Source organism: Perkinsus marinus (genome assembly GCF_000006405.1).
Source record: "Perkinsus marinus ATCC 50983 genomic scaffold scf_1104296929318, whole genome shotgun sequence".
In the NCBI taxonomy this organism is placed as follows: domain Eukaryota; phylum Perkinsozoa; order Perkinsida; family Perkinsidae; genus Perkinsus; species Perkinsus marinus.
In genome coordinates this window covers 988,768-1,009,431 of record NW_003216498.1, presented here as the reverse complement: position 1 = coordinate 1,009,431, position 20,664 = coordinate 988,768, and the positions used below count along the sequence as shown (strand labels likewise).

General features: G+C 49.2%; 7 protein-coding genes and 2 non-coding genes across 9 annotated transcripts in view; 7 read left to right on the top strand and 2 right to left on the bottom strand.

Moving 5' to 3' along the window:
- Positions 1 to 25: 25 nt before the first annotated feature.
- Pmar_PMAR012648 (ribosome biogenesis protein bms1, putative) lies at positions 26 to 5,549 on the bottom strand. The gene is made up of 23 exons (XM_002787821.1): positions 5,465 to 5,549; positions 5,217 to 5,397; positions 5,058 to 5,161; positions 4,908 to 5,011; positions 4,791 to 4,859; positions 4,683 to 4,746; positions 4,500 to 4,635; positions 4,039 to 4,451; positions 3,775 to 3,992; positions 3,306 to 3,530; positions 2,645 to 2,881; positions 2,457 to 2,599; positions 2,148 to 2,292; positions 1,984 to 2,100; positions 1,801 to 1,937; positions 1,390 to 1,516; positions 1,247 to 1,340; positions 877 to 1,204; positions 765 to 828; positions 647 to 718; positions 513 to 575; positions 225 to 316; positions 26 to 175 (listed from the first exon to the last, which is right to left on the bottom strand). The coding sequence occupies exons 1-23, from the start codon at positions 5,517 to 5,519 to the stop codon at positions 109 to 111; spliced, it is 3,255 nt and encodes a 1,084-aa protein (XP_002787867.1). The 5' UTR covers positions 5,520 to 5,549; the 3' UTR covers positions 26 to 108.
- A 497-nt stretch (positions 5,550 to 6,046) lies between these two features.
- On the top strand, positions 6,047 to 6,118 carry Pmar_PMAR012647. The gene has a single exon. It is a non-coding gene; the product is annotated as a tRNA-Thr (tRNA).
- Positions 6,119 to 7,796: 1,678 nt separating this feature from the next.
- On the top strand, positions 7,797 to 12,149 carry Pmar_PMAR012646 (Serine/threonine-protein kinase SRPK1, putative; the record flags this gene model as incomplete). Its single annotated transcript, XM_002787820.1, has 22 exons — positions 7,797 to 7,901; positions 7,945 to 8,021; positions 8,073 to 8,204; positions 8,258 to 8,347; positions 8,395 to 8,601; positions 8,649 to 8,744; positions 8,793 to 8,883; positions 8,942 to 9,025; positions 9,067 to 9,126; positions 9,181 to 9,261; positions 9,568 to 9,667; positions 9,716 to 9,820; positions 9,975 to 10,078; positions 10,140 to 10,270; positions 10,447 to 10,586; positions 10,879 to 10,983; positions 11,030 to 11,159; positions 11,237 to 11,324; positions 11,371 to 11,477; positions 11,523 to 11,671; positions 11,867 to 11,950; positions 11,995 to 12,149. The coding sequence occupies 22 exons, from the start codon at positions 7,797 to 7,799 to the stop codon at positions 12,147 to 12,149; spliced, it is 2,421 nt and encodes an 806-aa protein (XP_002787866.1).
- A 1,125-nt stretch (positions 12,150 to 13,274) lies between these two features.
- Pmar_PMAR012645 lies at positions 13,275 to 13,346 on the top strand. Its single transcript has one exon. It is a non-coding gene; the product is annotated as a tRNA-Cys (tRNA).
- Positions 13,347 to 14,904: 1,558 nt separating this feature from the next.
- On the bottom strand, positions 14,905 to 15,850 carry Pmar_PMAR012644 (40S ribosomal protein S8, putative). The gene is made up of 4 exons (XM_002787819.1): positions 15,808 to 15,850; positions 15,509 to 15,640; positions 15,267 to 15,463; positions 14,905 to 15,212 (listed from the first exon to the last, which is right to left on the bottom strand). The coding sequence occupies exons 1-4, from the start codon at positions 15,840 to 15,842 to the stop codon at positions 14,971 to 14,973; spliced, it is 606 nt and encodes a 201-aa protein (XP_002787865.1). The 5' UTR covers positions 15,843 to 15,850; the 3' UTR covers positions 14,905 to 14,970.
- Positions 15,851 to 16,133: 283 nt separating this feature from the next.
- On the top strand, positions 16,134 to 17,310 carry Pmar_PMAR012643 (conserved hypothetical protein; the record flags this gene model as incomplete). The annotated part of the gene is made up of 7 exons (XM_002787818.1): positions 16,134 to 16,322; positions 16,371 to 16,436; positions 16,484 to 16,584; positions 16,634 to 16,715; positions 16,760 to 16,877; positions 17,074 to 17,123; positions 17,197 to 17,310. The coding sequence occupies 7 exons, from the start codon at positions 16,134 to 16,136 to the stop codon at positions 17,308 to 17,310; spliced, it is 720 nt and encodes a 239-aa protein (XP_002787864.1).
- Positions 17,311 to 18,144: 834 nt separating this feature from the next.
- Pmar_PMAR012642 (hypothetical protein) lies at positions 18,145 to 18,984 on the top strand (the record flags this gene model as incomplete). Its single annotated transcript, XM_002787817.1, has 6 exons — positions 18,145 to 18,192; positions 18,237 to 18,311; positions 18,357 to 18,418; positions 18,464 to 18,578; positions 18,754 to 18,886; positions 18,929 to 18,984. 6 exons carry the CDS (start codon positions 18,145 to 18,147, stop codon positions 18,982 to 18,984), a joined length of 489 nt encoding a protein of 162 aa, XP_002787863.1.
- A 278-nt stretch (positions 18,985 to 19,262) lies between these two features.
- Positions 19,263 to 19,424, top strand: Pmar_PMAR012641 (hypothetical protein; the record flags this gene model as incomplete). The annotated part of the gene is made up of 1 exon (XM_002787816.1): positions 19,263 to 19,424. The coding sequence occupies one exon, from the start codon at positions 19,263 to 19,265 to the stop codon at positions 19,422 to 19,424; it is 162 nt and encodes a 53-aa protein (XP_002787862.1).
- Positions 19,425 to 20,041: 617 nt separating this feature from the next.
- Positions 20,042 to 20,664, top strand: part of Pmar_PMAR012640 (methionine aminopeptidase 2, putative) — a gene marked incomplete at its 5' end in the record, with an annotated part of 1,930 nt that continues 1,307 nt past the window's right edge. The window contains 3 exons of the mRNA XM_002787815.1: positions 20,042 to 20,273; positions 20,325 to 20,407; positions 20,458 to 20,551. Coding sequence (XP_002787861.1) covers positions 20,042 to 20,273; positions 20,325 to 20,407; positions 20,458 to 20,551 — 409 coding nt within the window. The remainder of the gene's footprint in view (positions 20,274 to 20,324; positions 20,408 to 20,457; positions 20,552 to 20,664) is intronic.

Here is a 20,664-nt window from a genome sequence, read left to right as displayed (position 1 = left end):
TCAAACTCAAATGCAACTCCAGCTTCTCATCCTAGTAGAAACTTTCAAGTCGATACGGTGGTAAATACGTGTAGAATAGACGTTGTGAAGCCGCTCTCGAACGGATTACTAATCAGCTCGGTCCAGCCGCATGCGTTTCTTTTGCTGCTCCTGACGCATGCCTTCCTTAACATATCTGAAAGGCATCGATTCCGTCACGCGCCACAAAATTATTTCCGGTATACCTCTTCTTGCGGTTCTCCTTAGCGTTGTCCTCTCGAATGACTTCGACTTCATGCTGGGCCGCCTTCTTCTTCGCCCACCTCCTCTCATTAGCCTACATTCAACACCTCAGAACCCATCGCTCCAGTGCTGGAATATATGTTCGCTTTCCTCAATAATTGTAGAAGAGCACAGGAACCAGCGAGAATTTTCCTGAGATTTCCTCAGAATTTTCTTAGTTTCACCAACACGTGTAGTTGACCATGTGCATATTTTCCTACCACACCTTCGCTCACTCTCCCGACGCCTACCTCTCTGCGTTGCTTGGTACGCTGCTGACGAATAGTATACAGTCTCTGTAGCAGAGAGGCAACCTGACAAAACACATAAGGCTTATGAAGAGTTAATCTGAAGCAAAGCAACGGGTTATTAGATGCCTCCTCACCTCCTTGTCCTCTTTACTACGAACAACGGCAGCCTTCTTGTCGAGTTTGGTCCTCTCCTTTGCTTCTTGGACCTGCCAATGGGAGATTCAGAATGAAGATGAATGTAGCAGCAGCTACCTTAGCCTTGCTCTTGAAGGGCAACTGCTTTTTGAGGGAATCCGGTATATTCAACGGCGTGGACCTGACGAAATGACTTCGCCAGGGTTCGATCCCGGGACCTCCCGCTTACTTGCGATCCACTCTCTCCTGCTTTCCCTGACCATAACTAGAGTCCAGCTTGTTTGGTATAGGCATACTAGTAGCCCGTCGTAGCTCCGCGATGGTCCTCATCCTGCGCCACTCCGGCACGTCCAACATGAGGTTGTAGAACTTCGGCAAGGGGACGTTGACCCACGCCTTCAACATGACCAAGTCGGACATCTTGATCTTATCCTCAAAACCCGCGCGGAAGTCTCCACCAGACTTGTGCGCCTTTTTGATTTCACCACGAATACCCGAGACCGTCTGTATCTTCGCTCCGATGCACTTGGCTACCTCCAAATCGGAGTTGAACATGCCTGAGAACACACTAAAGTGACAGAACGTCCTTGGCGACTTACCTTTGATGAAAGCTGTGTTCTTGAACACCTTCGTGGGTTCACCGACCATCTTCAACTTCTTGACGATGTCGAACTTCTCAGCGGACTCCATCACCTGAATTTACTCCCCATAATCACATTCGAAACTTTAGCTTCCGGCTCACCTGGCCTGTAAGGGCCACCCTATAGCTGGGCACAGCCTTCCAATTACGAATAGCCAACACTCCTGTATTAGGGGCAATGCTGGGACCATACACAGTAGCGAGGCAATGCATGTGCTCAGGAGTATACCTACGATAATGGCAACATCAGTAGTGTTAAAACCAATGCTGCTGAGTGAAACACAACCACACAGTAGACACTACGAGTCCACGTATTGCCGGCAATACGAAAACTCTTACGGAAACCCGTGTGATAAGTGGGAGAAAAACTATATAAACCGGTGATTCATTCCTGAGCGCCTCTCATTCGATGCTACAATCTACTCCTCCCTATAGCTGCCGAAATATCCAGGATTAACGCTCACAACGATGAGGATAGGTGATGCATAGCAGTATAGCCCTTCCTAGACCTACTTCAGCATCCTAACACGACTATGGTTCCGATCCTCGAGAGCATAGATAGGAAGACCCTGGAATCTCCTCCACCCCACAGAGAACAGCAGAACATCTCTAGTCTTGAGGATCTTAGGATGCCAACGATGACGCTTCACCTGATCAAAGGACCTATCCAATTTCCCATCAACGGCGAATTCTCACTCTCATTTGAATGAATCCCATTTTCATTTCACTCGGTAGCAACGAGCCCAAAATCAACGGCCACTTCCTATCTTTCAAAGCCTCCACCGACTCAGCCGGTACATTCTCGAATACGAGCTGTTAACCACAAAAATGCCAAATCAGAAACGGTCAAAAGGACCTACCTTGGCATAAGTTCCGATAGCAAGAGTACCATCATCAGCGCTGAAGTCGCGCACTTCATCCAACTCGGACTTAGACGCCACAACACCTCTCAGTCGAGCCGTGTCCTGAGCACGGATACACATAGAGACACTACTCACTGGGCTCCTGGGTCCAACTACGGCACATGCGCACTTCGAAAATTATTATGATAACATGTAGTAATATGTCTCCAGTTCGAATAGTAGTATAGTGAATTTACGCCAATTTCCGCATTCCACCACAATCCTCAATGTCCCTTTAGACTGGCTTCAACCACTTAGAGTCAAGACACTACTACTACTACTACTACCTCATCCTCTTCTTCATCATCATCACCCTTATGTTCTTCCATAGCTGCCTTCTCCTTAGCCTCAGCATTAGCTTGTCGCTCAGCCTCCACATCTATGGCACCATCAGCACTAGTCGATCCTCCCTATAACGATCCCATACTCTCCTCTCACTACCACACACAAGCTACCTTCATCTCTCCTTCCAGTTCCTTAGTGATGTTCTTAGCCACGAAAAAGCGTCTGCATCTCAACTGTCTAATATAAGCCTCCGATTCGAGCTCTCCCTCTTCCTCCACAACGAAGGTCTCCTTCGGTCTCGCAGTGTCGGTATCGTCATCAACTTCACCATATTGCTCATCCTCTTCCTCGTCGTCATCATCATCGAAGAGCTGCACCTTCCCCTCTTCTTCGGGAGCCTTCACCTTCTGAATAGAAAACAGTGAGCCATTTGCCAGCGTATACGAATGACCCCCTCCCCTTGAACAGGAATCATCATCATAATACTGCCCATTTACATAGCAGTAATCTAAGAGACTATAGACTCCAAAACTATCCCTATTATAACAGCAAGCGGTGTGGGAAAATATGCATATGGTCAGCTACGTATGTAGGTGACATTTGTCGGAGTTTCGAGGAAAATTGAGGGAAGTCTCAGAGGTTCCTCTACACTTCTACCCGAATTTGTATCTAAACTTCTATAATCAGTGAGGAAACTTCTGGACTCAGCTGAGCAAAGCGACCATCATTCCAACACTGACACTGTAAGGTTATTGACAGGCTACAGTATAGGTAGTTAGTGGTATAAGAGACCATCACAGTAAACTAACAGACTATAAACCAGCCTAGTACCTTCTCATGAGGCAAGCCTGATGATTCTCCATATACGTAGGCATCCCACTGAGCCGAAGTGAAGGCGGCGGCCGAGGACCCCTCAGTGTCGTCGTCCTCCTCCACTGACTGGAACCCCCGGGCCACAGCGTCTAGTTTATCAGAGACCTCCAAGAACGGGTTCACATATCCTTCTTCCTCCTCCTCATCCTCCTCGTCATCTTCAACGGGTCCGTCTTCGTCATCCTAAAAGAAGATGCGCTACACCAGCATCCGGAAAAGCAAGATCGTAGGTACTCGAGCCTACGTACGATCTTATGCAACCACAACGACCACAATTAAAAATCCCATTCAAAAGAGTCCATCATCACGGAGAGACGAGCTCAGTCATCGAGGAGCATCCAAAAAATATACCATTGGTAACCATCATCTATTCCGAGCAAACTATAATAATTGAATTTTCGCCCTCCAAACCCTTCCCTGATATCACTTCCTCTTCATCCTCCTCCTCAGCGAGCCTTCTAGTAGGAGGAACTGCAGCCCCGCCCGCCACCAACGGCAAAGGCGCATCTCTATCGTTCGGGTCCAGCTTAACATCCTGGAGCTCACGGACCATCTTCACAGCCTCGCTGGGGTCCATTTCCTCCTCCTCCTCATCATCATCATCACTGGACATTCCCTCGCCGGCTTCCTCATCGTCAGTACTCTCTAAGCAAAATAGCGTAACCCTCCCACGTCAATTCCCACGTGCTACCATCCTCCTCCTCTTCCTTCCTCGTGAAGCTCTCCTCAGCCTCTCGAGTATTGATGTACATCGCCTCCGAGTCCACAGTAATATGCTGATGCTCGCAATAGGGCGCATAAAGGTTCCTCTGCTTGTCACTCAGGGTCCTCAAGGCCAGGCCCTTCATCTTCGGGTTCTGGTTGGTAGGAGGCGGGCAGGGGTCGAGGGCCACCGTTGCGGAGGCGGCCGGGAAGTCGCCAACACCAGCTATGTGGAAGGCCTGGCCCTCCGTACGTAGTCTACTGCCCGACACATACCCATAGAGTGCCAAGGTCCTGGTGTCACTATCAGGCACAAGCGTTTGATCCTCCCAACGGTGGGCCACAAGATAAGAGTGATTCTGACGCCACGATAAAGGAGCGAATTTCTGGATAGCGATGAACCTGAGGTTGTAGGAGAACTCAGCTGCAGCGTGACGATGAAAGACCTGCCTCGCCAAGTTGGTGACTTCCGTCTTGTTATAACGCGTCCCACTATATTGGATACCACTCAAATAGAACATCTTAGCACCATCGTAGAGCTCCGCCCAAAACCTAGCCTTGTACCGTTTCTTCATCTTGCGAATACCTGATACCGAAGGTGCTGCACGCCACGATGGAGAGGGAGAAATGTACTCTTGGATTCTTTGAACCCATCCAAGTGAGTAAGGATGCCGAGTATACGTGGAAAGCCATGGACCTTCGAGAAAACGCCAGAAACAGAGGATGAGGAGTTCGCCTTACCTGCATGATGTTGATGAATTCAAAGGTCTCCATTTCGAACCCCCTCACGGCGTCTACCATGAGTAAAACCTGAGAACTCAGCGTCCCGATGGGAAGGGAGGGGGCGGGGCGATCTACCAAGTCAGCCACTTTCGCTAAGTCAATCATGGCTCGCATGTCATTAGCCGGGCACTCTATGAACGTCAAACGGCGGTTACGGCCAGATACCACGGTGATTGGGCCTGCGAGGATGATCCTTATCAGTGACAAGGACCCTCGGCTGACTACCCTCGATAGTTGCCCCCAGCGTTGTCTTAGTATAGTGTTTCACCAGACTTCGAATAAGCGTCGTCTTACCGCACCCTGGTGGGCCTTGTACTACCACAACATACCTGAAGTGACGCCACCAACTGCCATACCACACGGATCCCTGTTCCCGGCTTTTACGGTGGAGCCTCCACTCCTTCGGGGCGCTTATCCATCTTCTCAATTTTCTCTCTCTTGGCTTTCACATCCAATCCTCTCTGCACACGACGCTGGACACTATGAATGCCACCAGAGAAGGTGAAGGCTTTCGGGTTGTGGCGTTCAACATTCGTCTTCTCTCTCTTCTTTTTTGCCTTCCCACCTACAATTACAACCGCTCCCCGCTCCTGTGACGAGCACACCGCAAACCTCGCTGAGCAAACTACTACCTGAAGTGGGTTTCCTATGGGCCTTGGCGGCCGTTTGGGATCCTCCTCCGTCCATTGAGCCAGGGAAGAGACCAAACCAAACACTGCGGGGCAAACACCAATACTGGGACTAGTAGCAGGCGTATGCTCTGTGTCTGCGGAAGTTTAGGTGAGAACAGGTCGGTGAGAACAAATATGCGTCAAGACAACACAAGACAAGCACCGCGAAGGCCGTTTGTAGTGCAATACTTGCAAATACCGCTCGATAGCGTCGAGTGGATTTGCGTCAGGCTGCGACTCGACACCCCGACAGAAGTAAAGTTGAGAACTGGACGAGTAACGACGATGATTGTATATGGTAGATGATAATATTCCGAGTCTTGATTCTTCCAAAACCCCATGGCCACGATTCATAATGCATGTTATAAGCGATGATGGTAGAATTCATAGTGTTTGTGCTGCTACAGTAAAGTGAACGCACGTCTAGTTTGTAAGATATGGACCATAAACTGAGAAGGAATGTACTCCCTTTCGAGTTGGTTAATTAGCGTGGAAGAGTTCAATCGAAACCACACTAGCTAATCGAGGACTATGATAGACATAGCCACCTTAGCTTAGTGGTAGAGCGTCTGCTTCGTAAGCAGAAGGTCGTCGGTTCAATCCCGGCAGGTGGCTTATGAACATCATCGAGCAAATCCTCTATTAATCTGAGCAAGCCATATGTTGTTCTAGAGTTCAATGTATCCCATGTCGTGTGACTCACTAGAAATGCATCTCCTCACGATCAACAGCCTCATATTGCCAACTCACTCGTTGCGTTTTTAATCAACCAAAAACTGAAACTGAGAGCCACAAAACGCGTTTATGCTCAGTGACCTCCCGCCCCCTTGTTACAATTGTTTCATACGTTCGGGTGCATTGCCTTGTGACAACACGCTCAGGCAGCTGCTGGTGCCACCCCCCCCCCCACGTCATCTGCATTCGCTGTATTGGAAACGATGGATGTCGATCTATTCCACTGGACCTGCAAACAATCAATCTCGAATGAGAATGTGAGGTCTGACCATCCTACTTGAAAGTTTCGTGGCTGTAGCTGTTCTTAAGCATTGAAGCAGTCTCCTGTTTACTTACAGTCCTCAGGTTTCACCGATGAATCTAGCACAGTCATCGACTAGTGCAGACGCAGAAAAGTCTTCGCGAGGTGTTACGGCGCACTTTGATGCCCCCACTCCCTTCTCAAGTAGAAATGGTCGTTTGAAGAGGGGATTCAGAATATCATCCTCCAAGCGGAGTTCGTGGATGCTACGAGCGGCTCATCGAATGATACATTTACTCACCTTCCAAACGCTGATGAACATCGCTCTACTAGTTGGGCTGTCCTTGCCTGACTGCTGGGTAGATCTAATTTTCAGAAATTTATGGTCATCAAGAATAGCTAACATGTGTTGGATCAGATTCTTACCGTTGCATTTGTGGTACTCGTCGTAAAAATGGCAGTTCTGTCTTTGAATGCTCGCAAGTAGCACCCAAATACTAACGCTTCGCTAAGTTGGTGGATGCAGCAGACACTTTTTGAGGTTAATTTTCTTCACGGACTTAATTGGAACATTCCTCGACATATCTTAGGCGATGTCGAGCCGAGCCTCAAATGTGAGATCCTCATTCATACAAGGGCAATGGTCTCATCCCTGCTGTTAGTCCATTGTGGTTTAAGCTCTACTGCACCGTGCTGTACATACAAGTAAACTCTTCGCACGAGCTGGACGGATAACCGAGTTACGATGCCATTGAAGTGGCTCCCTGGGGTGAGCAGCATCCGAGATAAAGTACAGGAACGACTGGTACAGGGTCAGCGCTTGAGGATCCACAAGAAAATCCCGGCTGAAAATTGGTTTGGCTATGGTATCGCCTCTATGTGGCGTGATGAAGTAAACCTTTACCGTCGCGCATGTATTTGGGAACACACCTTGTTGAGGTGGTAATAAAGCGTAGGACTCGCTGAAGAGTCTGAGTAGCCAGCATCCTTGTCCGATTGCTTATTGCCAATATGCATCGATGTGCTTGTCAATGATGTACCGTGTAGTGTTAGTACCAGGCGGTGTAGGAAAATATTGACATGGTCAACTGCATGTATACGTGACATTTGTGGAAATTCTGGGGAGAATTTAGGAAATCCTCATTGGTTTCTGTACGCTTCCACCCGAATTTGTATATAACTAGTGAGGAAAATCCTGGGCTCGGCTGAGGAAAACGAACATATGTTTGGTACTACCAGGGCATGGGAATGTCGTTTACCTCACCGCGCGATTCTAATGATGATGATGTCTGATCTCGTTGTTCGAGTGTTTCTAAAATGTCTACGAATGACTCTGGGCCGCCAGTGCAGTTGATGTGTGCTCGGGAAGGAGATGCAGAGGCACCGGTTGGTTCGGCAGGGGAAATCGATGGAGTTATCGAGGTAGTGCATGGTAGTAGCAATGGTGTTGAGGATGGTCGTATAGACTGGGGAGGACACGCGGAAGGAAGCAGGGAGTGATGATGTCCTTGACGATGAGGATGTTGGTGCTGCTTCTAGTGTGTAGGAAGGTTCAATTGTTATGAATTGTGGGGGAACGATAACCCTTGTTAGGCATACTTATGATGATGAGATGGATTTATCACCAAGGAGTCGGTCCTCAGCCCCGTCATCGAGCTCCGGGAGTGGCAGCTACAGCGATATGACTGATGATGAGATGAAGGAGGAAGAGGGGGAAGGATCGCAGTAGTAGGCGGTGGAGTAATTACTCTTTGCCGCTTATGGTTGTTGCTCTACAGTGGTGGTACGGATGGCGATGATTATACAGAGTCTGATGATGAAGGCACTGAGGGATATAAAAAGGGAGGTTATCACGCTGTTCATTTAGGGTAGTAGCAATGAAATCTCTTAGTGACGTGGCAGTTGATGTTGTCAGGGAAGTTTATAATGATCGTTATAAAGTGTTGGCCAAGTTGGGATGGGGCCACTTCAGCACGGTATGGTTATGTGAGGATCTGGACTACACTGCTAAGATAGAGAAGGAGACCGCTGGTAAAAAGGGTATACTGCGCTGTTCGATAAACGGTGGAGTGTCAGTAGTAGGGGCCGCGGGTGATAGTTGGGCGAATAAGATAACGCCGAAGTAAGTGTGAGTGAGGAGGGGTGGTGATTGATTATATGCGGTTATAGGCGCTATGTTGCGTTGAAAATTCAAAAGTCGGCTCCGCACTACACGGAGGCAGCGTATGATGAGATTAATATTCTCAACGAGGTGAAGAAACGGAAGTAAGTCGGGTGTGAGGAAGAGGTGAATTATGGCGATTTGGTGCGTAGATTTGCCCCAAGCTGGGTGGGCAGCAGAGAGCTTAGGAAAGATCTATTGCCGCTCAAGGCTGGAGGAGGCCTGAGGGAGAGCTTCAACGGGGTGACAAATGCGGGTTGTGGGGATCGAACCTCCGCGGGTTAGTGAGCATTGCTTCTAGGTTGTCTCCCTAGTCGATTCATTCACCACCAACGGCCCCAATGGGCGCCACGTATGCATGGTTTTCGAACCCATGGGCCCTAACGTAGGCACGCGTACCGATCATGGTTGAATGTTTCCGATTAGGTACTAGCACTGATCAAGAAGTTCGATTTCAAGGGAGTCCCTCTGGATATCCTCCGGAAAGTATTGGTGTTCTTGTACATGCGTGCATACCACTCCTTGCGTAACTCTTCTCAGGTGGCCTCTCATACTCTCATTGGTCTCGATTACCTCCATCGAGTGTGCAACATAATTCATACTGATCTTAAACCCGAAAATGTGAGCAACAGGGATGCCAGTGGCTCTGATGCCGTGCAATAGACAAGTGACGTAGTATCTTGATATGCAGTCTACTCGTCGCTTATGCACGCTCGAATCGGGTCTTGAAATACATGTTTGGTTTCCTCACCTGAGCTCAGGAGCTTCCTCACAAATTATAGAATTTGCGCATAAGTGTACAGGAGTCGATACGAATTTCCCAAAATTTTCTCAGAATTTTCGCATGTAGTTGAGCATGTGCATATTTTTCCACGCTGCTCACAACAATGCTATATTGAGTTATCAGTGATGTTATCGTCACTGTAGGTGTTGGTGTGTTGTCCGAGGAGTGTCCCTGTCGACAAGCACGGCGTACCATTGATAGCTGGGCAGTTCCTATCGCGAGATGAGGATGAAAACCATCAGGGTAGTGTCGAATCATAAGTGATGAGCATATGGATAGTACAATGGTCAGACAGCGGAAATGGAAGTCCACAGGAGAGCACTCCTCATGATCGGTACATTGCGGTTGCCGATTGTTCTCCCAGCGATGTTGAGGAGCGTCCCAATGGTGTTGACGGTAGTAGTAGTGGTAGTCGGTGGAGTTGGGGCTTTCTTTAATCTTTTTGTAATAGTTGCGGTTTTTAGTGACAGTTTTCGATGGTGGTCATTCCATTCGGTGCAGTTGTGACCGTATTGGTTTGTCGATGATCATTCGAATGTGAATAACGCAGGTAAACAGAATCGCCCATTGACGAAGACGCAGAAGAACAGGCTCAAGCGGAGGAGGCAAAGGGAGAAGCGTCGGGCGGCAGCTGAAGCTGCTAAGCAACAGGAGGTAGTTCATGTGATGTATTAACCCAGATGAGAGTGTTCGCAGCTCTGATGGCCTTCCTAAGGTACCATCCACAGCCGCCCCTACGGTGTCGTCATCGGTGCCAGGCTCTGATAGCTGTAGTGCTGAGGGGTCCGCGGCAAGTAGATGTGCGCGGTTCCCGCCTTACGTCAGGTCATCGATCAAACGAAACATGTAAGGACTGAGTTTAGGAGTTTCCTCACTAATTATGAGGGATTACGTACGAATTCGGGTAGAAATGTACAGAGACCAATACGAATTCTCCTAAATTCCACCAACATATAGTTGACTATGTGCATATTTTCCTACACAGGGGTCGTTTCGAAGTCAGAATGATGGATTTTGATCAGGTCGGATCCTTCCCTTTTGACGACCTACCCTGAGATGCAGAATGAGCGTTTGCATCGCATCCCTTACCATCACTTGCACAACGCCAATATTAGTGATATGGAGCACCATCGTCATCAGAAGACTCCAGCGGAGGGAATCTGTAGTAGTAATTGAATCATATAATCCTGTTTGTGTTCGTACTGAGATAGACTAGCAGATCTTGGTCTCTTGATACGTGTCGTTTCGAGAGCGTTAAATTTTCTATCAAAAATGCCCTTTTGTTGTAGCATAAGAAGGGCATGATTTTTGAGCAATTCTCAAATTATTTATATTCCAAGTTATATATACGTCAAGTGAGAGCGGCTCAGCCGTCGCTGTGTGTTTTGTGCTGTACTGTATAGATGGTGATGTTACGAGTGTGGGAATCAGCAGGCATCTTTCATCGGGATTAGGTAGCACGGGAGCTACGAGTACAGCCGCTAGCAGTGTTACGAGACGGCAGCAGAACTCCCAGAAAGGAGAGGGTGAAGGGGAGACTGACTTGATTGCATCCCATAGTGAGACATTGCGGTGGTGTTTCTAGTGATAGTCTATGCTGATTAGCTCCTGACTCGTCGTCTTTACCGCTTCCTCCTCCTACTGTTGTTGATACTATGCATAAGCGGTATGCATTTGAGCTTGTATCGGAGGCGGAGGTGCTTGGTCTGGACATATTCGACCACGACAGTGTCGCGTAATAAGGGACGTAAGGCTGAGCGGAGCGAAGCTGGGCGGGGTTATGGCAGAAATGGGTATTTGCGTGACCCTCAGATTCAAGATAGCAGATCTTGGTAATGCATGTTGGACTCATAAACATTTTTCTAGCGATATTCAAACACGCCAATACCGCTCCCCTGAAGTGAGCCCCAGCCTTTTGCTATCACTGGTGATTTCGATTCGTTCAGGTTATCGTTGGTGCCGGCTATGATAGTAGTGCTGACATATGGTCCTTTGCGTGCATGATATTCGAACTAGTGACGGGCGACTACTTGTTCGACCCCAAGGCCACTGAGTAGTGTATCTTGCCACATCTGGCTCGACTGTTATGTGTCTGTAGGGACTACCCACGAGATGAGGACCATCTAGCACTGTGCATGGAGCTGTTGGGGTCAATACCACATAGGTTGGCATCACAGGGACGACATAGCAAGACTTTCTTCAACCGGAGGGGTCAGCTGAGGCACATCAAGAATCTTAGGCATTGGGGTGAGTCTCAGGGATGACGTGCCGTCGGATAGGTCAGCAAAGATAGCATGAGTAGTCGCGAGTTACAGTGTGTCGGAGTTACATAGTGATGACTTGCTTCATATCCGACTCTGTCTTTACTTCTGAGGTTCTCCTCCTATTGGTGGGTACTCTCAGTGTTTCCTATCTTGAATATCCATTTGTGGTTTGATTTAGGTCTTCACGATGTGCTTCTGCAGAAGTATAATCTAAGCCGTAAGGATGCGACGGAGCTTACCGACTTCCTGCTTCCTATGCTGAGTGGGTTTGCTCTCGGTACTGATGGCATTGAGGATTGTGAACAGATATGGATCCGAGTAAGAGAGCAACAGCTGAGCAGATGCTGAAGCATCCATGGCTACGAGGGATTCCTTGTGGAGGCAGCGAAGAGTTTGATGATGAAGAAGGGATCAACGGCAGAGATGAGTATGATGAAGACGACGTTAAGCCTGATTATTAATCATCTATCGCTTGATCGATTTTGAGTCCTGATAAAGGCATTCACCAACCTAATGGTTCTATCCAGCTGCGAGCACAAAGCTTTTCGATAAGAATGACAGTAGCCAGTGATTTGTGAAGTTTCTAACTGTACCATTCAAGCTGTATTATTCAAGAAGTTAATATTGAACCAATCATTTGAGGACGTTTCCTGTAGGCTACTGACGAACCACGATAGTAGCGCTTTTTCTTGGGTTTGTTACAGGGTGACAATAGTAATCATTTTCAGAAGGGGATCGATAGACATGAGGAGGTCAGTCACAAGTATCAGTGATGAGATAATGTCGACGGATTCCGCCTCCTTATATCCACGAGGTGGGTCAACCATCTCTGCCCAGACCGAGACAAGCAAGTTTGCAGACAACTGCGTGAAATACCATCGTTCAAGTCATCTGCCGAATCTGGTGGCCGCGGCTTGAAGAGAGATCGATACGATATATATAGGCTCACCTGTACCATCGTAGATCATTTCTGCAGACAGTCATCAAGATTCGAAGTATGAACAGTTTCACAGTCCCATGATGGTTCTGTTGATTGCCGTTGTGCTGTGTTATTAAAGTATGGAGACGTTTCGCAAAAGGGTTGACTAAAGATATGGGAGCCGACAGTGAGTGGGCGATACATGATGCGCAGCTTTTGTGAATACTTCGGAGAATGGGCGAGAACTTCTCGCCGAGAAGGGAATGAAGGCGGAACTACTAGGAGTAAGGTGAGTCTGTGTCCTACGTATGCTCGGCCGAGCCGCTTGACGGGTCTTCTGTGGCACAGTAACTGTGCTAGATGCAAGTCGGAGCGGGAAGAGTCATGTCAAGTCCTCGTCGATCCCAGAGCCTCGAACTTGTCCTAGAGGAGAGGACTCGCACTGTTGAAGATGATACAGAGAACCTGGAAAACACAAACGAGAATTAACCACAAGATCAGTCGAAAAAATTCTCATAAAGCAGCAGACGAAACGGTATTTACGCATGAGTGGTCAAGCGCGTGGAGAAATGGGGGGAGCCAATAGGATGATCACCGCAAACATAGTCGGTGATCTCGCGCTTTGGTACGAAGTCTCCGAGCGACAGAGAGCGAACGATCTACCACAGGGTGCGTAGCTCAGTGGTAGAGCGGCTGACTGCAGATCAGCAGGTCCTCGGTTCAAATCCGGGCGCGCCCTTTCAGCTTGATCATATCTACTTCGCTACAAGGCGCTGTGAGATGTCCTCGTTCAAGGATATTGATGCCCTAAAAATCAACCTCAGATCTTCGTGAGAATCGGGAGCTCTCCATCCACGGGATGAAGATGCTCCACGGTAAAGTAATGTGGCGATCATCTGGTATCTTGTTGGCAACAAGAGGTGGCAGGGTGGTAGAAACGGGGAAAGGAAGATCTCAAACTTTCCGCCCGTGGGAGGCTTGTCAAAAACGTGGAAAAAATAAGGAAAAGCTACTGCATACTTTTTTCAGTACTGGCTACTGCGCATCGGTGCAAATCGTGCGAGGTTGGATTTGACTTTCAGTTCAGCCCCTTTCCGGCAGCCCTTCGTGCAAATGAACTATACCTACCTCGAAGTAATCATGCTCTAAGTCCTGCTATGTAGTTGCGTACTACTAGAGAAAGCGGACGTTGCCAGCTGTTCCATCATCGAACTGATGCCGACTTTTATTCTACAAGTTAGGTGATCGATCATCGATCAGCAAACCATGTCTGCTCAGGAGCATGCTGAGCGCTCGCGCTGTCATTCGTGAATTCGAGTCGCATAGTGTTGGGTGAAGGTATATCGGGTAAAGATTCGGAGTTTCAATTCAACTCGCATCACCGACGGAGCTCTTCGGGCCTAGCGGTGAGATTAGTAGGGAAAATCTTAGCCTTCAAGAGCCTTCATATGCGAGCTCACCTCAGACCGACCTATACCAGACGGGACCCCACGACCCGACGGACCTATCCAGCCAATGACACCGACATCAAACTTCTCGAGACACGGCGAAAAACATCTCGTAGCTTAGGAATCATCAGCAGCGTGAACCGAGCAGGTACGGCACCAACTATCACGATATGGTCAACCTTAGGGAAGTGGCCGTCCGAGGCTACTCTCCCCTCGGAATATGCTGGACACGTTCCCGCGGTGGAGCACGATATACCCTGCAAGAGCACGAAGCTCTGGCAAAGACTTCCAGCACGAAATCTATAGGGAATACGTAAGCCCTATATGAGTTAGTTGCACTGGTCAAGATGGTAATCGATTGGTGCGATTATGAAATGAAAATAATCTCCACATATGACCTGAATAGTTTCAAATTCATCGATAGGCTTTCAGCTTTCAGTGAACAGCAGGCGAGAATTCCTAAGTTCTGTCGAAACCCCCGAGGAGCCAACAAAGTGAAGGATGGCTAACACCAGACGCTAATGGAGCTCCTATGGTAGACTTCTCGAGACGTTTTCCAGTTCCAGAAGAAAAACGGACCATTATCTGCGACGGGAGGCGGCACCAAACCACCTTATGCTGCAACACTCCCTGTTAGAAAGGTAGTTGAATCAATCGTCGGACTTTGAACTTACTGATCCTTCAGCAGCCTTCGGGCCCCAGGGATGCGTCAACCACTCCGTTCTATACCGCATGATAAAGACTAACCAAATGCCACAGACTGGCATGTCCAAGGTGCCACTGAGGAATTGATGCTGAGTTCGGGTTGGAGTGGTACTGCTAATTAAAACTGAACCAAATACAACGTTGTACATCCATCGGAACGGCTTTGAAGATATTCGTCAAGTGAGGGAACACCCGAGCTGGTGAGGAGATTTACTTCTTGCCCTTCTTCTCGAGCTTCCTCATGTAGAAAGCAAGCTCCTCTCCCTCAAGGATGTAACCGTCGGCACGGCCAGACTGACCAGGACGGCTCGAGATGCAAGCCAAGAGACGGCCAGCGGCGAACTGCTCCTCAACAGCGGGGTCCAAGTAGCGATCGGCACGGCGAGCCTTCAGCTTGGCAACGACGGAGTTGGACTTACCGGTAGTCTCAACCTCCGCAGCACCCTTCTTGCCTAAAAATGAACAGCACGAATACTAACCGCTTCACCAGAAGAGTAATGTATTACTGAGCTCGATGCCGAAGTGCTGCTCGTACCACTGCTTGAAGGGAGCGGCATCAATCTGGACGATGGTGTTCTTGACCAAAGTGTTAGTACGGACCAACTCGTTGTTGGAAGCGTTGTAGACAGTGTTCAAGATACGAGTCTTACGAGAGACACCCTCGGAACCCCAAGAGTAGTTACCGGTATCCAAACGGAGGGCACTGAAAGGACGAATAAAAGACATCAAACCAACCTGGTGGTCCTACCGGAACTTGAGGTTGCCACCGCGGCATCTGACGACGCGGACACGCCTGTTGCCAAGCTTGGTCATAGCAGCAGGGCGGCCGAGCTCGAACTGGCGCTTCTTCTGGTGGATGGCGCGGACGCCTCCGGTAGCTCTGCAAAAGAGGAAAAGGATAACATCAAAGACCAATCGTTGGGCGAGTCTACGGCTATTGATTGGGACTCAGAAGCGCCACAGTAGACTGAGATCATTCCACAAAATAGCAACCGACCATACTACTACGACAACGGCTACGAGTGAGAGTGTTCATCGATATTTTACCTGTGCTTGTGACGACTATCCCTGCTGATTCCCATGGTCGGTGTATGAAGCCGAGATGGAAATGATGGGTAATAGCTATCGGGGAGCAAATCGATCACTTGGGCGCGCGCTATATTTCAAGCATTTTCAAGAATCAGTGAAGCTTGCTATCACCTGAACGTCCGGGCTTTTATTCTAACTTTATAGCAGCGTTAGATGGTACCGGATCCCGTTCAGAGCAACTGTGTCCTGTGAGGGTAAGATACGATACTCTCATCGTCAGCTTAGACCGACTCGGCAGGGCCAGGCAAGTGTACACTAGTATCTCCTGATTACCTCCTTGTGGTATGTCAACCCTCCATGACATCCCCGATGGACCCGTGGAGGAGCTAGATGCCGCCGCCTTGGAAGATCTCATAGGCGTCCTACAGCGTCATCAAATTGAATGTGAAAAGACCAGTCGCTACAGCGAAGCGGAGGCAACACGAAAACGACTTGAACAATTGAGGGAAACTGAGAAGGGAAGGGCAAGGGAGGTGACTCGGTCGGCTCTGTTGAGCCCGCAGTAGTGACGGCCGGCTTAGGAACTCCGCACTCAGCAACTGGCTGAGCGGCTCAGCGTAGAAGAGGCACATATGAATGAGCTTCAGGTGAGGGGATGACCAGGGGCACTGGAGAGCGAATCAGGACTGGTTAGGAGTTCAACGAGATCTGGGATAAGACCATGATGGAATTCGAACAACATTCTCAATCGCTGCAACAACAATTGGCCGAAAGACAGATGCAGGACCACTTGGCGTAGGCTGTCTTGATCAGTGCGGAATTGGAAGGATCGTGTTATGGATAGTTATAGAGACAAGTTGAACCGGGAGGTGCAGCCTAAGGCGCCACGATGGAGCAGGCAACTGTTGAACTTGAGGAGAGTACAAGTAGGTCAGTCGTCAATCGGGGACCTGCTATGATGGGCCATCAGGAAACTCTAGGGAGGCAGAAGCAATACGCGGACGCGGCTCGGTCGAAAGAACAGGCTGATCTGCTTGAGCTGAAGGAGCATGAGGCTTGGAAAACGAAAAGGGACAAGAAAATTCGGAGTAGGATGGTCAGCGACGGGATGGTGCTTGACCATCATAGGCATTGTCGGAAAATACGCACGTGGTCAACTCCGTGTTGGTGGTAATTAGGAAATTCTTGTTGGTTTCTGTGCACTTCTACCCGAATCCGCATGTGGAGATCTATAATCTGTGCTTAGCTGAGAAAAGTGAGCGTAAATTCTAAGTCTGGTCATAGGCCTCCTCGACCAGTATACGTACAAGCAGCAGCTTGAGGCGGCTGGGCTGGTAAAGAGGATCCAGTCCGGGAGGGAGGTCCGGGAATTTCGTGGCGCGCGGTAGGAGATGATAGGTGTGTTAGGAGCAGAAGTCAGCACGACGCACAGAGCTGGAGCGTCTGTTACAGCGTTATCACAATGTGAGAACTCAACTTGAGAAACAACAGCATCTCATACGACAGAGGATGGAGAAGTAGTTGGAAAAGTTACGGTATGGCTGAGGGCCTCACGTTCCTGTCCCAGATACCCATCGATGGCTTGTGCTGCTGCTATGAGGAGTAGTCGAGTCATTAGCCCAGTACCTTGAAGAGGTCTCTGTCAGGTTCAGTGATGTCCCGTGAAGGGCCTTTCACGTCCTCTCTGAATAGCAGTAGAGGGAGGAGCCCGAAGTCCTACGGCAGACTGCTCTCGCCCAACATCACTAGTGTAGAGACAGGACCGAATTTGGCCAGTCCACTGAGTGGTAGTAGCTGATAGCATGTACGATGACCGTAGTAATGAAGCATTGGTGTGTTGACGATGTTGTGTTGGTCAATTACCACGCGCCACACTATTCGCGACAGGATGGTATCATTGTTGGCGAATACCCATGCCTCATCCCAACGTGAGTGAGGAACCAATTAGAAGGGGTCTGAAAAGGTCCTGGTTCGATTGGTCTCTCGACGCGTGATGGTGAGTGGTTCAGATCCCTTTCTTACCACGGAGGATGCCGGTCGAAGAGTCAGAGCATGTCCCCTGTCCGAAGGGCGGCCCTTGGTAGTCTACGCTCTACCCATAGCGCGGCTCGGCTAGGGCCAGCAGCTCGACCACCCGATCACCCGAGTTCCCTGGTGGCCGAGTTTGGTCGATACCGCAGTGGAAGCGACATCTACACATCACGATCTTGTGGCTATGACTTACTTCAATTGGTGGCTCAGGGTTCAGAGGGGGATGTAGGCAGCAGCATTAAGAGGCGTCGAAAGGGAAAGGATTTTCCACAGGTGTATAGCGCTGCTTTCCGTGCTGACACGACTCAGCCATTGTGTATAAAGATGGTCAAACTGCGGTCGGCTGCGGTACGACGGCACGCAAGGCAGGAGGTACCAACCCGGGCTTCGGCGTCGCTGTGAATTGTGCTGGGCAGCTGGCCGTGCTCTTTGGACTGATCAAGGGACAGGAGGATGGCAATGATGATGGTGGATCTAGTGTTATCAATTTGGTAGGAAATTGTTGTTGGCGTTGATATTTTTTCATACCGTCTTAGGTCGGAGCCTTTGACTGGTTCCTGTCACCGTCGCAGCAGGAGTTGGGTATAGTCATGGAAAGGTAATGTTTGGGTCAGGCTTGTCCGAATTCCAGCCTCCTCCTTAGATGCGACTTCTGCCTCGATGATTTCATCTGTGTAATCAACGCAGTTTCAGATCGTCTGAGTAGAGACGAGTCCCTTCGCAATAGCGTTAACTCTGCAGTGGATGGGAAAATGAAGGTACGTGGTCGCGCTGGTGAGTCTGTTAGACTTGGTCGGTCGTCGTAGGGCCAGTCTTGGTGGGTGCGACTCCATTCCGAAGAGATGTTGCGTATCTTTGCGCATGCGTGCAGAGCTCTGGAGTATCTTCATGCCAATATGGTTGTGAGTCCTTTCCTTTGCAGGCTTCCTTCAGACGAATGGACAGGTTCACTGTGATGTGAAACTCGACAATTTACTCTACCATTCGGCCAGCGGGTCATGGAAACTATGTGACTTCGGCTCTAGCCGTACCGTCCCCGCGCTAGGGGAAGCTCTAAAATCGACAGGTAGCCTCTTGTTACCTTTCGAAGCCCAACGACTACTCTCAGATCGTCTTGTTGGCACGTTGTGGACAGCAGCTCCGGAAGTCATAAGATACGGGTAGGGTCGTTGGGATGTGATCGATCACAGCATGGATGTAGATATATCACACCAGCCTGTGATGTCTGGTCCCTGGGCTGTGTTTTGTGGGAGTGTGGCTACCTTGAGCGACCCTTCAACTCGAGAGTACTTTTAGCATATCAAAACAAGTCCGTGAACTTACTCGAAGGACCAAAAAGAAGGCCGGGGACGGCCCCCTGGATTTATAGCAAACAGCTGCTGTTACTTGTGAAAGAGCGTATGCTCGTGCAGAAGCCGGAGTTGAGAGCTGATTGCTCACAAATGCTCGCGACTGAGTTCCTCCCCAGCAAGTTTCCGAGAGGCTCATTAACTGTTACTGCGGAGGATTTCGCCTCGGTGTGGTACGCCAAACAGGGTATCTTCACGAACGTGGTTGAGATGCGGCTTATTGAGCGTTTACGCTGGGAGCATACGATCGAGTAAATCTGGGTTGGGTTCCCATGGATAATCTCTTGAGGTGTCATTAACTATTTGCTGTTGGCTTCGGGCGGTCTTGGGTTGAACAAGTTGTGGGTTGGTGAGAAAAATAGTAAATCAACATTGTCACCTGAATTCTCCATTGACGCGTACTAACATTGTTAATCAACTAGTCAGAAAAAGTAGAGATACAGTGAGCGTCATATCTCACCACTGTCTCCAGGCAAATATCGGTTGATGAAAGTAACCTTGAATGACATCCCTGAATAACCCTTGCGGTTATCGTAGCATACTCATCGCTTCACTTCGAAGGAGGCCCATGAGTGAATGAATGAGGCCACCAAAACTGCACAGCGATAACTGCGCTAAGATTGCCTCCGACGAGGATTCTCTATAGGAGTCTGCGGCAGGGGCGCAACCTTAACAAGATGTGTTGACAATAAGATGCCGTTAAAATGACGTGACCAGGGTTCGAACCGGCCTCCCGTTCGACTACTCACTAATTGTGCGACTTATTTCGATCAACATGTCTACGTTGCCAAAAAGGGCCCTTTTGGTCAACAGAGTAGACGATGACATCGTTGGTGGAGTGACGTGGTTTTCCTAGTTGATTCAACCTACACATGCCAGCTAACGCTGAAGAAGAGGATGCCCTTCCAGTAGAGGGGGCACCAGTTGAGCCAATCACTGCATCCAAGAAGAGGAGGAACAAGAAGAACAAGAATAAGGCGGCAGTCGCCGAGGAGCACAAACAGGAGGGGACGACCACACCTGAGGGGGAGCAGAACTCTCCTGTTAATGGAGCTGAGGAGGGCGAGGGAGCTGCCAACAAGAAGAAGCGCAACAAGAAGCGTGGTAGGAGCCGGGGAAGGGGTAGAGGCTCTTCCTATCATTGATTATATACAGGCCATGGTGCTAAGAAGCTCCCTACGCACGTCCTCCCAGCCCAGGACAACTCGGCTCTTAGGTGCCTGGGAGACTGGAAAGAGGTTTTAATTTCAAATTCATACGCTAACGTTTATCAATTGGGTATCGTCAGATCACGACGGCCCAGACCTCCCCGCCGACGGTTCAGATAGAAAAACTGTTCCCGAAAAAGTCGTTCCCTCTTGGAGAAATACAGGAATACACTGGTAGGAAGAATATCGATTCGGAAGTTTGTGGAGAATGGATTTTCATGTTGCTATCTTTATGATGGTCTTTGGTAGGATCCAATGCCTACCGTACCACCTCTGCTGAGATGAGG

Bases quoted from the DNA above. Each gene is read 5' to 3' on its own strand.
- Pmar_PMAR012648 (XM_002787821.1), bottom strand. From the start codon at position 5,519: ATGGACGGAGGAGGATCCCAAACGGCCGCCAAGGCCCATAGGAAACCC. The intron at 4,452-4,499 runs GCAGGTCTTTCA...CTACAACCTCAG, and splicing joins GAAGTCACCAACTTGGCGAG to GTTCATCGCTATCCAGAAAT. The intron at 317-512 runs GTAGGCGTCGGG...TGTTGAATGTAG, and splicing joins GTACCAAGCAACGCAGAGAG to GCTAATGAGAGGAGGTGGGC.
- Pmar_PMAR012644 (XM_002787819.1), bottom strand. From the start codon at position 15,842: ATGGGAATCAGCAGGGATAGTCGTCACAAGCACAG. The intron at 15,464-15,508 runs GTAGGACCACCA...TCGTCCTTTCAG, and splicing joins GGTGGCAACCTCAAGTTCCG to TGCCCTCCGTTTGGATACCG. The intron at 15,213-15,266 runs GTAATACATTAC...GTTCATTTTTAG, and splicing joins GCACTTCGGCATCGAGCTCA to GCAAGAAGGGTGCTGCGGAG.